A 13,419-nucleotide genomic window follows, 5' to 3' on the forward strand; every position below is an offset into this window, starting at 1 on the left:
TTTCAGTGGTCTATACGTGAACATACTTGCTCAGGGATGCATGAGCCCCATCCCCTATAAATCTGATTGGAAGCTACAGTTCTGGCATAGGCTGATGGATAGCAGATTAGAGCCCTGATTAACCATGTGATTCGAAGTCTGGGAATATATTGTCTAAGCAAGATTCATCAGACGCAATCAGAATTTCAAGTGGTCAGATGAAATTCAAATGTGTATTGTGGCTTTTCCTCCCCTAGTGCTTTTCCTCCTGGGTTGCCATTTTTTCCCCTTTCCCCAAAGCTGAAAAATACTTCTTTGATGAATCTGCTCCGTACCCTAAAGCTGTCTGTCTGTTATTCATCAGAAAGCAGGTCGCAGTTCAGTGAGCAGAAGAAAAGATTTTAATAGAAGCTGTGCCAAGGGCTGTAATGCATCATTTTAGGGCCCTAATTACATTACAATGACAAATATCAATGGTGACAACAGCAATAACCTACATCCTTTAATGGCTGTGCTGGAAAAGGAGTTTGGGCTCCATGCCATTAGATTAGACTCAGTTTCAAAACATAGGCCATTAGAACTGTGTGTCCACAGTATTATTGGCTGATCACTGAAGCCCAGTGGAAAGGCCTGTAAATAAATGATGCCTCTCTAAAGCTGGGTCCTGTGGGACAAAAGAAGCAAAATTAGATGACCACGGAAGCAGCCAGTGTTTCCGAGGCAACTTTAGCTTTCAAAGTGAGGAATGACCTGCTTAATTTTATGAAATCATATACACATCCCACCCCCCCTGCTGCCAATTAGCCTGACCATGAAAATCCATTGGCATGACAACTTAAAGAAATTAAGAAGTCTTTTAAACAAAAGGAGGCCCTTTAAAGAAAAAGTTTGGGCCGTTCCTGACTCCCCCCTTCTGTTACATATGTGTGTTAACATACATGAATCAATAAAAACAACTTTTCTACATTTATTTTTAAGACAATAACTTTTTTTTAAAATAGTTGCTCAGACTTAAAATAGCCTAGGTCCAAAGATAAAGAAGCTGAATCAGTACCTCTTGGTCTTTATTTTGCCAGCTGAGTAAGTTTCCTTAGAGTAGTTTTTATTACCTAGATTATGTAGGGAAACTAAAGAATTCAGTTTTCTTATGTGCCCACACATTTTTTCAACCCTCCAGCAAGGGACTATTTTATTTATGTAAACAACATAATGAGAAAAATATGCTTGGCAGATGGTTCTAAGCATTAGAATCATCAGTTTGGTCTGCCCCAAAGTGTCTCATTATCTTTTATTCTCTCTCCTTCTACCTCTCTCCACAAAAAGCTTAACAACCAAATGCCTTTGAGACAAGTGCTTTCAGCCTGGTGAATGCTACTCTATTTTCTCAGCTCACACTGGAATTTCACCCCATAACCACTGTGGTATGTTCGTCCAGGTGGAGAGTGGTTTTTGGTGATTGCCATTGCAGCTTTTCATGGTGGTTTAAGCATTCTTAAAGGATAGCTAAATGCTCCATGGGGCCAGTGGAGTAAATTAAATCAGGTCAGCACAGTTGGGTCCTTATTCACTGCTGCTTGTTGGTGCTGGGTTTTTGTCCATCCTGTTAGGAATGCAGAACTGAAATAGAAAGCTTAGGTTTGAAACTTCATGGTGAATTTGTTTTCTCTTGGCTGGCAAAGTTTTTAAGGTGCTGGCATTTAAAAGATTGCATAGCTACAAAAAGTCAGAAGGGTTGCTGATGAAAGAAGGAAACCTAGATTGCACAATGTCGCTGTCATTCTGGTAATGACTTAGCAAGAAAAAGCATTTTTGTCCTTTTATAAAATGAGGAACTGACCCTGGATGGAATTTGTTTTAAGAGTGTCTCAAGAATAGTAATTGCTTTTATGTTTTCTGCTTCTCAACACTTCTCTCCTTTTGCCTACCTCATTATTAAAATAAAAGCTATTTTGTATGTATTAGTATAAAAACCATGTGTTTACATGTCCCATGCCAAAGTCTATATAAGGAGCCATCTATAATACAAATTAAGATGAACATTGGTGAAGCTTTGGGTAGCATTTAAAAGAAAACATAGGAGTGTGGCCAGCCTTGCTTCCTGTAACATCCTATTGGTGTAAAATTTCTATACTTAGAAAAAATATTAGAGAACAATCTCTGTTTTCTGGCATTATTGGGACGTTCGCAGATCTATAGTACAATGATAATGTTCCCAAGGCTAGTCTCCGTATGCATCCGTATGCTAAGTATATATAGGAAGATTTTAGCATGTTCTAAACCTCTGCACACAGAAAGAATTGGTGGGATGCAATTGGAAATTTTGATGGTTGAAGAAAACATGCAATTCTCCAACGTTTTGAGGTTGGTTGGGTGCTATTTTGGGAGGTTGGAACTTGATTCTAAAATCCCAGTGCCTGTGTTTAAAGGAAAGGCCACAGATGTCGAGGAGTACTGCTTGAGAGACGTTAGGATATAGGGAAGAATGTGTCTTTATTATCTAAATTCTAAAAACTCAAGGTGTTAGAAAAAATCACATTAGAATGAACAAGGGTCCTGTTGAAGGCTTTCGAAAACTGATTTTCAGTCATGAAAATGAAATTTCTTTTTATGTTGTCCTGGTGCTTGCTTGAAGGCTGACTTTTTAAGATGAATTGTGGTTAATAAATTGTGCTATTAATGTGGCACTGTTGTCACTGCCTCCCTTTAATGGGCTTGCTGATGAGAGTTTTCCTCTTCCTTAGGAAATATGCCAGCCAGAATATAAAGTGTGTTTTAATATCATCCTGTTAATATTTCGGGAATTTGTAACCAGCTGACTGTTCTCTTTATTGCTTTCTTTTCTTTTTTTTGCAGGCAGAGATTGTCAAGAGGCTGAATGCCATCTGTGCACAAGTCATTCCTTTTCTGTCCCAAGAGGTAAGGCAGTTGGTTTCGGGCACTAGGCTACAAGGTGGCATTTTAGTGGTTTTGCAGAAAAGGGATTGTGGGACTGACTCTTTGGCCTTGTTGGTCTCTTGGTGTTTATATTGCACATATCTAAGATCCAGTGTTCGCATTCCAACTTCTACACCTTATTAACGTTCAGTGGGATATAATCGTGTGTACATAATGGAATATTTTCTAAAGTGCAAAGTGAAATTCAGTTGTAAAAATATTTTGCTGTCATTGGACGATGTAGTGTTACTCAGAGTAATGACAGTTCATCTTAATAGCTGAAAAATTGTTCCCAAGACAAGAGCTTGTCCTACACTTGTGTCACTGGGCATTAAAAGCTGGTAGAAGACATGTCGAATAGAAAGTGCTTTACATAGTAAACAAACTAATGTAACTTTTGGCTAGCTGCTCTTAAAAAGTTGCTTATTACCTGACAACGTCTTTATGTTGCCTGTGCGTTTGGGAACAGACATGCAAGGTGGACTCAGTGGACCCAGTGCTCTGAATACTGGGGACTTCGTGGGTTGGCAAGGCTCTGTGTGCAGCTCCCGCGCGTTCCCTCTCACTGCCTGTGAAAAGTGTACACTGTCCACAGACGTGCCTGTTGGGAGGAGGAAGTGCGTATGTAGTACATGGAAGCCTCATGGTTTTTTCTTTTCTTTTTTGCTTCCTTGCTTTTGGTAGTTACGAAGTTCAGGCAAGTGCGCCGGAAAGGGATAGTTTTACTTCTGGATTACTGAATCCTTCATTGCTCAGGAAAAATCAGCTGTGAGAAGGAAGAAGCTAACTAATGGAAGGAGCATCTGCATGTCTTGTAGCCACAGTGCTTTGTGTTGTGGGATAGAAAGAAGTCACCGAGGCACTGTCCTCCTACCCTTTGGTTCTTTTAAGTATGTGGTGTCACTGCTTTTCAGGAAAGCTTTCCATCACCTGCCTACCAGTGGGCATGAGCTGACGTTAGTGAGCAGCTGGTATTTGAGCATGCGTGTGTATTCTAGAGATAGGGATTCCTATGTGACTTCTTATTTGGCCTTATAGGTATGTGAATTCCTATGTGACTTTCTATTTGGTCTGAACTGGGTTAGACTTCAGTAACTATGGGTGCCTTTCATCAGGTGCATATCCCACAGGCGTGCTCATATTCACAAGTAAACATCCTGACCTTGAATGCTGTTCTGCATCACAAACAACAAAGGATGTATTGTCTTTCTCCTCCATTAGCTGTGACCACAAAACCACCACCCACTATATCCCCATTTACCTATTCTATTGAGGATTTGCTTGTGACTAGATTAGTTGGAGTGGTGAAGGAGGGTCAAGAGGTCTGTTTGAATTTCTCTAGGAAGCCCGGCTGCCCGTTGCCTGTTCCAGACCAGTGTGTGTTTCTTCTTACTTGAAGCAGCTGTTTTATGGAGATGGAGAATGGGAAGAATGGGTAACCCACAGAACTATAACCATGCTAAAATATAGCCCAAGGTAGAGGGGGACATTTGAATTATCCCTGGGGGGTAGTATTAGAACTTAGGCCTCTGCAGGCACAGACCCTTATATAAAATCACTGGACAGTTTCTTCCCATAGCATTGTTGCAGGATCTGTGGGGTTATGTTCAGAAGTGAAAGGAGGTCTTGGGGCTGATTTGCCAGTAGGTCGTTTTCCCATGTGAGTTATATTGTTTGTGTGAGCAGGCCCCGTAGGAACAGAATGTGTAATGGCGGTGGTGCTGAGCAAGACTGGACTGGAATTAATTGGCTGAGAAAGTTGTACCCTGTCGAGGAAAGCCATGGGGAGATACCAGCAGCTCCTTTGCTGCTTTAGGCGGAAGGGGAGGCATCATAATCTCACTTCTTACTATTTACTTCCCCGGTACTTTTGATATTTCTTGGTTGAAATCCTTGATTCAGGTGTAATGAATGACCTATGTCATGGTTTTCTAAATTGTGATCCTGTGTATATCTTTGCTTCTGCTTACTTTGGATTTAATCGGCTCTTTTTTTAGTTTCTTAAGGTGTGTTTATATCTTCTAATGTGTGGGCCACAGACATGTTTGTTCCTGTCCAATCCAGTCCTCTCTGATGTTTTGTGTCTGAACATTGCCAGCCTTCTTTTCTCTTCTGAGCATTCTGTGAGCATCAGACTCCTCGCCTCTCTACCGTCAGGCCGTCAGGCCAGATGGACCGTGATCTGGAGGGAGGGGAAGAGGCGGGTTATTAGAGGAAGATGAATTCTATTTCCTGTCTCTTCAGAGGCATGGAAAATCACTCTTGCATGGCTGCGAGCATCACTTGGTGCCAGGACTGAAGGCTCTTAATCTGATCTTTTAACACCGGCTCTCTGTGTGACAGTCTCACTGCCAAAACGGCAGCTGTGGCATTAGAATTTATTTTAAAATGTTTTTATTTAAAAATTAAATGATCGTATTTAGAGAAAAGGAAAACATTCCCCAAAGACTAGTGCATAAGCTTAAAGGACTCTGGTTGGAGGGATTTTTTGTAATTTGACAGGAACAAGAGGTAAATTTACATACATCTAGATGAAGTCTGTTTTTAATTTAGCCCCCATGTGCTGATTAACTTACCTGCTTAATGTCGCTTGTGTCTAGTTGTACACATTTTGTAAAATTAAAATATATAGTACTGAATGACAACTATTAAATTTGGTTTAAACTGCAAGACTTTTCTTTAGAAATAAGTTGTATCTTGTAGCTCAAAAGTACTTGGAGTGTATGTATATAACAATTACAAAAAAGTATTTTTCTATTAGATTTCACTAACATTTTAAAAAACTGTACCAATATATATTTTAATGATGTGCTTGCGGTGCTCACATGTGACAACTTCCAAAGTCCCAGGCTGTAGGTAAAATTATTGCCAATTCTTGTCATTAAAGTGAGGAACTATCACTTACAGTTTTAAAATTTTATAGGATCTCTAATATCAGAATTTAGAGAAACCTTATGAGGGAGTTCTCACCTGTCTAAAGTTTTTTTTCCCCTCCCCTTTCTTTTGGCTTTTAGGAATGGGTAAACACTGATCCTCAGATTTCTTTGTTAAAAGGAAAATCTCAAAGTAGTAAGTGGGAAGCTCTTCTCTATCCCACTTTGGGTTTCATTTGTAGAGAAGGGAACTATAAATATTCAGCTTCCCGTTGGCATTCCCATAAGCAAGAGATGCCAGAATGATGACAGTTGGATCTTGGTTAAGTATTGGCCTCCCTTTTACAAATTCGTGGCTTACTGTAACTGAGGTAAGTTGGGTGACCTCTGGCAAGTGATTTGCCTCTCTAAGCCTCAGTTTCCTCATCTGTAGGGCGAGGTTAATAATAGCATGGCATGCACATGATCACTGAAGACTACTTGGGATGATACCCGTGCAGCTTAGCACATGGTAAGCACCTCCTGATGTTGAGTAGCAGTAGTGCTAGCTGCAGCAGCTGTGTGAGGCTCCGAATTTCCTTGTGAGAGGACTTGGAGTCGGCCCTTTCTCCTCTTTTTAGTCACTGCTTTTTTGGAAGATTCAGAGTTGCTTATCTTCCTCTCTAATGTCCTGATACAAGGGGACAATGTAAATGAAAACTGAACCCAGGGTTGACACTAGCTAAGAATCTCGATGAGGCAGTAGGTAGCCCCAAAGTGATTCTCTTCTAGCTCCACAAGTTAATTTTCCCATTTAGCAAACACCTGTCTCTCCCCAACCAGCAAGGAAAGATCTGTAAAGTGACAGTTTTTCAAGGTGCTCAACCTGTAACGCCCACTTCACAAGGAGCAGTGGTTTTGGATGGGGTCTGTGTTTTACCCACAAAGCTACCAGGAAAAGCAAACTTGTCAGTCCTGTTGGGGACTGCCTGTTTTCAGAATATACCTGGTTGGTTAGCTGAAGTTAGTTGTGTTTGTACAAGTAGTTTATGTGGACATACTCTTTTCTTCATCAGTGATCTCAGGATATAGCTTTTGTAGACCTCATGGTCTATAAAACTAGACCTTATCAGCCCTCAGGAAAGTTGAAGGATGCCAGTAAGTACAACTTGTCTCCAATACCCTCCTCCCCGTCTTCCAAGAACATACCTTTAAGGAGATTCTAATGTATATTGAACACTATGTGTCACTTGTTACACCCTGGCAGCAAGGTACAGTGTTTCTGCTAATTTGAAATCAGACCAACTCTGTCTCTTTACCGGCTTGATGTTGGGAGAGTTGATCTATCTGAGCCTTAACAGCCCTATAGAACTGAGAATAACCCCATATTTATAATGTGTATTATATGTACTAAATTATAAAGCACTTGGGATAATAAATGCCAGTTTTGTTTTCCCTTTTCTGGGAATAGATTCTATTCCAGCTTATTTTGGGTCCCAAGACATTTGGAGAGGAAGGACTTAGTGAAAACTGGTAAGAGTTCAAGGTAATATTTCAGAGTGAGCTGACTGGCAGTCTTCCTGTAAAGTTAGTTAGGCCTTGCAGCTCCAGGGGCTGCTTCCAACAGCAGGCAGGTAGTTCCACACAGACTATCTTTCAGAAGGAAGGGGATACTTTATATTTTTGGCAAGCCAGTAAGTATTGTCTTAACTTAATAGATTAAGCATTCAATATTGGGCACTAGGTGAGGGCCTGATTTGGAGGACAGTTGTGTTTTTTGTACTCTTAATTCTCTAGATTATAAAATAGTTTATTTTTGAAATAGGCAGGCTATATTTCATGGTGATCAACAAGGTATTCTAAGACTTTTGAGAACTTCAAAATCCCTAATAGGCTGTAGGTGAAAATTTATTACATTATAGTTGAAAATCTTTTTTTCCTCAGAGTGCAGTTGTATTTTTCAGAAACTTGTTGTTCCTCTAACAAGGAGCAGAGTTCATTGGAAGAGTTACGTTATGTGAGAGGCAGTGTGATAAGGCCTAAGGTCAGGCAGACCTGGGACCAAATCCTGGCTCAAGCCACCTGTTTCCTTTTGTCATGTTGGGCAGAATACTTCACTTTTCTGTTCTGCAGTTTCCTCACCCATGTCATGGGAAACCTGCACTGCATACCTGCACTATAGGTATGTTATAGGGTAATAATGTAGGGTTATTATATGAGGATTTGTGACAATGTAAAGAACCTAGCTGGATATTTGGCTCCTTTAATAGATCAAAGGAACAGTGGTTTAGTCAAGATTAAAAGCTCATTTGTGTCTCACAGGACAGTTTGCATAGAAGCAGCTGTAGCTAATTTGGTGATTCCATGATGCTGTGAACTCCTGTTCCTCTAGTATTGATGTTCATCATCCCTGGCACCATCATCTCTCTCTCCAGCCTACAGGAAGAAGAAAGAGGGCATGTGCTTTTTGTTTTTTTTTCCTCAAAGAGCATGCTGTTGAAAGATGTTCATATGTTTGCTCACTCTGCAGTGGCCAACGCCTAGTAGTTACCTGCCCACAGTTAGTTTCTGGGGAGACTTGGAAATGTAATCTTAGCCGAGTGGCCATTATGCTCACCTAACCCTCATACTAATGTGGGAAGAGTGGTATCAGGGGACAATGACCAATTTCTTCTAGACAGAGCTCTGTGCATAAAATAAAAATAGTGGACAATTATTATTGCCAGTGTTGATTTGAAGGGAAGTCATATTGAACCAATGGTGTGGCTTTATATGACAAACTCTAGCTCCAACTGTATAATCACAACTCGTATTTTAGTTTAGCACATAAAATGTAAAATAATGCATATTTCTTATGAATGGAAATCTCCTGCAAGGTCTGAATTATAAGGAAAAGAACACCAATCAATTATTGTTTATCATTCATACATTCCCAAGGGGTGGAAAGGAACCCAGATGAACAGTTATAGGTCCTGTGGGCTACCTAGGTCTCGATGCACACCTCATGTTTGAAGCTGTATTTTAAAAAATACAAAGATTCTTGAAGACACCTACCTCTTCATTCAAGGATGGTGTATAGTAGATCACACATAGACTTACGCTATTTTGTGGTAGACTTGGAAGAAAAATGCTACTTGAAACTGAAAAAGTGATTGTTAAGGAAATCTCTTATGAGGGGAACATTTTGCAAGTCTTAATTTAGTCCTTTTCCCCTCACCCATCTCAGACATATTCTTGTGATATATATTGTCCTTGGTCAGGAGAAAATGGGATAAAAAATGTTGACTGTTTCTCTCCTCCAGAAATCATGAAAGACATATTGGGTAAGTCACTGTTTTGTGGAGTTTTAAAACATCAGAAAACTTAGCACAGGTTGATTGTTTTGTACAACAGACTTGATCCATTTTCATGTCTTGAACCTCAATCATTTCCCAACCACAGCCTGAAGTAACCTGAAATGTGTGTCCTTACTGGAGAGAGTGAAAGACTATAAAGAACACTGGTTCCTTATGACCAGTGGCTTCCTGCTCCCCACTTATTCAATCCCATATTTTAATTCATCACGTTTAAGTCATTATGTTTGGAGAAGTGACATTCATCTTAACCTTGTTTTCAGGAGATTGTTATAACTTGCTTCAGTGCTGAGGAAGATGGATATACCCCTCGGCCCCCACTCCTATAATTCCATGGCTAGGTTTTCTTGTTCCTTGAGTTAAGAGGAAGCAAAGCTGATTAGAGGCTGGTGGAGAAGCCCTGTGTATGGACTGGTCCTCCCAGAGTCCTGGTGGAGCCCAGCTTGGAGGCCTGGGTTTATTAGTGAGCAGCTGTTCTTTGTATCTGTAAATATTGATTTAACAAATGAAATAAAGAATTCAGATCATTCTTTTGACCACCTTTAACAATAGTTCTCTGATCATTAGAAGTTTTAGAGTATAAAAGGGAAATTAGTGAAAATTTTAAGCCTTTTACTTTTATACTTACTTAGGCATAAGAACTTTCCAACTTGAATGCTTGCTGGTGCAAATTTAAACTCAAAACTTGTTTTTTATTGCCCTGTTAGCTTTTCTAATGAACAAAGCACCAAGTAGTTAGTGTCTTTCTTCAGAATTCTGTAGATTTATTTTGGTGTTCAACATTACATTTAATGGTAGAAAATAAGACACAATTACATAATCATGATAATATGCCTTTACATAAATTCTAATTTTAATAGGCTAGAATAGCTAGTCAAATCAAATGATACATGAATTTCTATTTTGGACATGCCATTAATTTGGTCCTTTTAATTTGATGGAAAACATACCCTTTCTACATTATGAGATATGGGTATATCTCAAATGCTATTTATTTGGCACTTGGGTTAATATGGTACTGAATTACCACATTCTGCATGTATAGAATAATTGTAAAATGGAAGTTGAAAAATGTGACCAGTCACTTTCATATTGTGCCTCAGGGAGGAAATGAACAAAATACAGTGGTTACATGCACTGGTGGCAGTGTTCTCGCCTCATAATGGCATCAGGTTAACTTGTCTTATTGCTTGTTAACTTTGTAAGGAGTCAATGGCTTGTGCTAACATGGTCTGATGTAAGGGAACTTGGCTGAAATCACCAGAGATCCCCTGATAAGTGTGCAGTGACACCTGGAAGACCATTTTCAGAGATTTCATGAAATGTCAGCAGTCTTTACAGGACACGTCATTTAAAATACCTTTTTTCCCTGTCCCGTGTTCCACGGTTGACTAATTGGCTTGTTCTACATGATTATACGTTTTGGTGACAATTGGATGTTTGGTGAGATCCTTATGGTGGCATTATGGACCGCTTGCCTTCAGCCACTGAAAGGTGATTCTCAGGAGGTGGAAGTTTTTTCCTGCAGGTTTAAATGTGGGCCTCCTTCCAAAAGCAGCAATGCCAATCCTACATGTATGTGTCTAAAGCAGTTAACATGTATCTGAGAAACTGACTCATTTCTTTGATTTTCAGTTAAGTAGTGGTTAGCTTATTGCTGGAGCTAAGCTTTAAAATACTTTAAGTAGGGCTGCTATATTGCCTAATATACTAGCCATAACTACCATGTGGCTATTTAAATTTATTTTAAATTAAATAAGGTTAAAAATTCAATTTCACAGTCACAGTGGCCACATTTTAAGTGCTCAGTGTCCACCCATATGTAGCTATTATTAGCACAGATCTAGAACATTTTCAACATTGCAGAAAGTTCTGTTGGGAAGCACAGACATGTAGAGCTTATTGGACATATCTGTGAAGAATGCCTTGTCCCCCATATGAGAGAGACTGGAGAAGGCAAGGCCAAGCCCAAATCCCAAGGTGTATTCCCAAGAGCTTTAATCTCATGTTCCGTAGCCACAGTTGTTTGGAAAACCTTGCATAAGTATTCACTCTCTAAGATATGAAGCTCAGAGAAGACCTGCAGTTTACCAGGTATTAGCCAAATTAAATTTGGTGGATTTTTTGTTCATTTGTTTTGTAATACCTAATTTCTTGTGGAAGTAACATTTATTGGAATACCTAGGCTGATATGAGGAGCTTGGGTTAAATTTAAAGCTTATTTGTGTCAATAAACTTAGCAAAGTTGCTGAAAAAAGGCTCAGTAAGATTTTAGCCTGCCTTACTTAAGGACATGGAATGACAAACTCAGATTTGATTTGCTCAGCTGTACCTGGAATATTGTGTCTAGTTACATTGAGTGTGACCAGTGAAGTAGCCAGAAGGATGAGTGGCCTAGAGCCAGTGACCTGGGGATATTCAACCTGGAATAGAGAAAATTGAAAACATTTATTATGCCATTTTTAAATAGTTGAATTGCACTGCAATGGAGGAGAATATAGAAGAAAAATGGAATCCACTTGGAAAAAGTTACCTGCCTAGATTTGTACTCATCCCTGAATGGAAAAAACTTATCCATGAAGTAATGAGTTCCCTTTCAGAGGAGGTGATGAAGCAGGGACTGACTGACTCCTCTTTAGGGTATAAGACGAGATTCATCTGTTGGATATACTAATGGCCTTTGGCCTGTGGTTGGTACTGTAGTACCACCATCCCATTCCACTTAGCTTGGCAGCCTTTAGAAATCTGTAGGCATTTGGAAATATGGAGAGTCTTGTGTTGGTTGTTGTTACAGTGCTTGGGGACTCTTGGTATCTGGGTCCCATGATTTCTAAAGGTCCTTTCTAGTTCTGAGTGGCTTTTTTTGTGCATGTGGCTATTGATTCCTATTAGTAGGAAGGGTATTTGGTCCAAGTTCAAGCCTAAGTATCTTTCACCCTAGAATATTACATTAGCACTCTGTTCTCCCTCCTAACTGGTTTATTTCCTTGCCACCCAGCTTCTTACTATACCCAGGTCCATCTTACTAAAATGAACTGATAGCACACAGCTGCTTAAACATTTTTAATGAAAAATGTCTTGCTAGGGTAAAGTCCAACTTCTTTGCATGTTGTGTGAAGCCCTGCTCTCTGGCCTCCTCCTGCGTTACAGATTTCACTTCCCACTAGTATGTGGTTCTAGTATAATACATCTACGCCACACTCAGATTACTCCATGCACTTGCCTTTGTTGTTCTTTCTTTGAATACCTCTTCCACTTTAAAGAGTTTGGTATGTGCATCTTGCCATTCCCAAGGTGGCCCTCAAAATCCAACATGCCTGTCTCTCCAAACTGTTCGCCTACCTTACACTTCTCCAGCCACACATTTTTCTTCTTCCTTGACAGACATGCTCCTTTCTCCTTCAGGGACCTTACCCAGGTTGTTCCCTCTGCCTTGAATTCTTTTCTCCTTGTGCTTCATTCACAGAACTCCTACAAATGCTGTAGGTCTCAGTTGTTGGGTCAGCTTCCCTAGAGTATCTTCCCCTAGCCCTAAGATTCCATTAGATATTTCCCTGATAAATGGTTGCATAGCATCCTGTAATTTTCTTCATGTGGATTGTCCTCCAGTTGTAATTACAGAGCCTCTTGAGTGTTACTCAAGGAATGTCTTATTCCTTGCTCTCATCTCAGTTCCTACTACAGTTGTGCACAGTAGGTGCCGAACGAATGAATGAATAAGAAAATGATGCCCCAGGAAGTGTGTTTTGCCATTTCCTTCTATAACCTCCCTTGGTATTTTATATCCTACTTTCCAGTATGTCTGAGAGGTCTGTGAGGAGGGGCCATTATCTCTTGTTCACTTTTTCATTTCCACATGTCAGCAACGTTAATGTTCATTGTAGGAATCCTACTTCATTTTATGTCTCTGCCCTTACTACCCCTTCACTATCCCTATCAATAAGCGGAGTTATTAAAAATAATTCTAACTTGTTGCAGTTTTCTTTTTAATTATTACTATTTTTATTAGAAGAACCACATCTATTTGCATGACAGATATTGCCATTATAACCTCCTCTGAGACACATACATTAAACACCTATTGTACACCTGTTTGTGTTTTGTTAGGTCTGTTTTTCAGCAGGTTTTTTTGGACTTACAAGCTTATATTGTTTATATTTTCAATACTTTTCCTGAACAAATTAAAAAAAATAATATGAAAGTGAGTAGGCAAGCGACAATGTATAGAATTTCATTTTACTGACTTTTTCCCAATCATGCTTGTATTCCTTAAATCACAGTATTTTATTGAGATATAATTT

General features: G+C 39.6%; 1 protein-coding gene across 9 annotated transcripts in view; it reads left to right on the forward strand.

The window, feature by feature from the left end:
* The window catches only part of TLE4 (TLE family member 4, transcriptional corepressor), a 142,402-nt gene that overhangs the window by 32,850 nt on the left and 96,133 nt on the right, over positions 1 to 13,419 (forward strand). For all 9 annotated transcript variants that reach the window (XM_081066080.1, XM_081066081.1, XM_081066084.1 and 6 more), the window contains exon 5: positions 2,833 to 2,895. In XM_081066080.1, the coding sequence (XP_080922206.1) occupies positions 2,833 to 2,895 (63 nt within the window). The remainder of the gene's footprint in view (positions 1 to 2,832; positions 2,896 to 13,419) is intronic.

Source organism: Rhinolophus hipposideros (genome assembly GCF_964194185.1).
Source record: "Rhinolophus hipposideros genome assembly, chromosome: 11".
Classification (NCBI taxonomy): Eukaryota; Metazoa; Chordata; class Mammalia; order Chiroptera; family Rhinolophidae; genus Rhinolophus; species Rhinolophus hipposideros.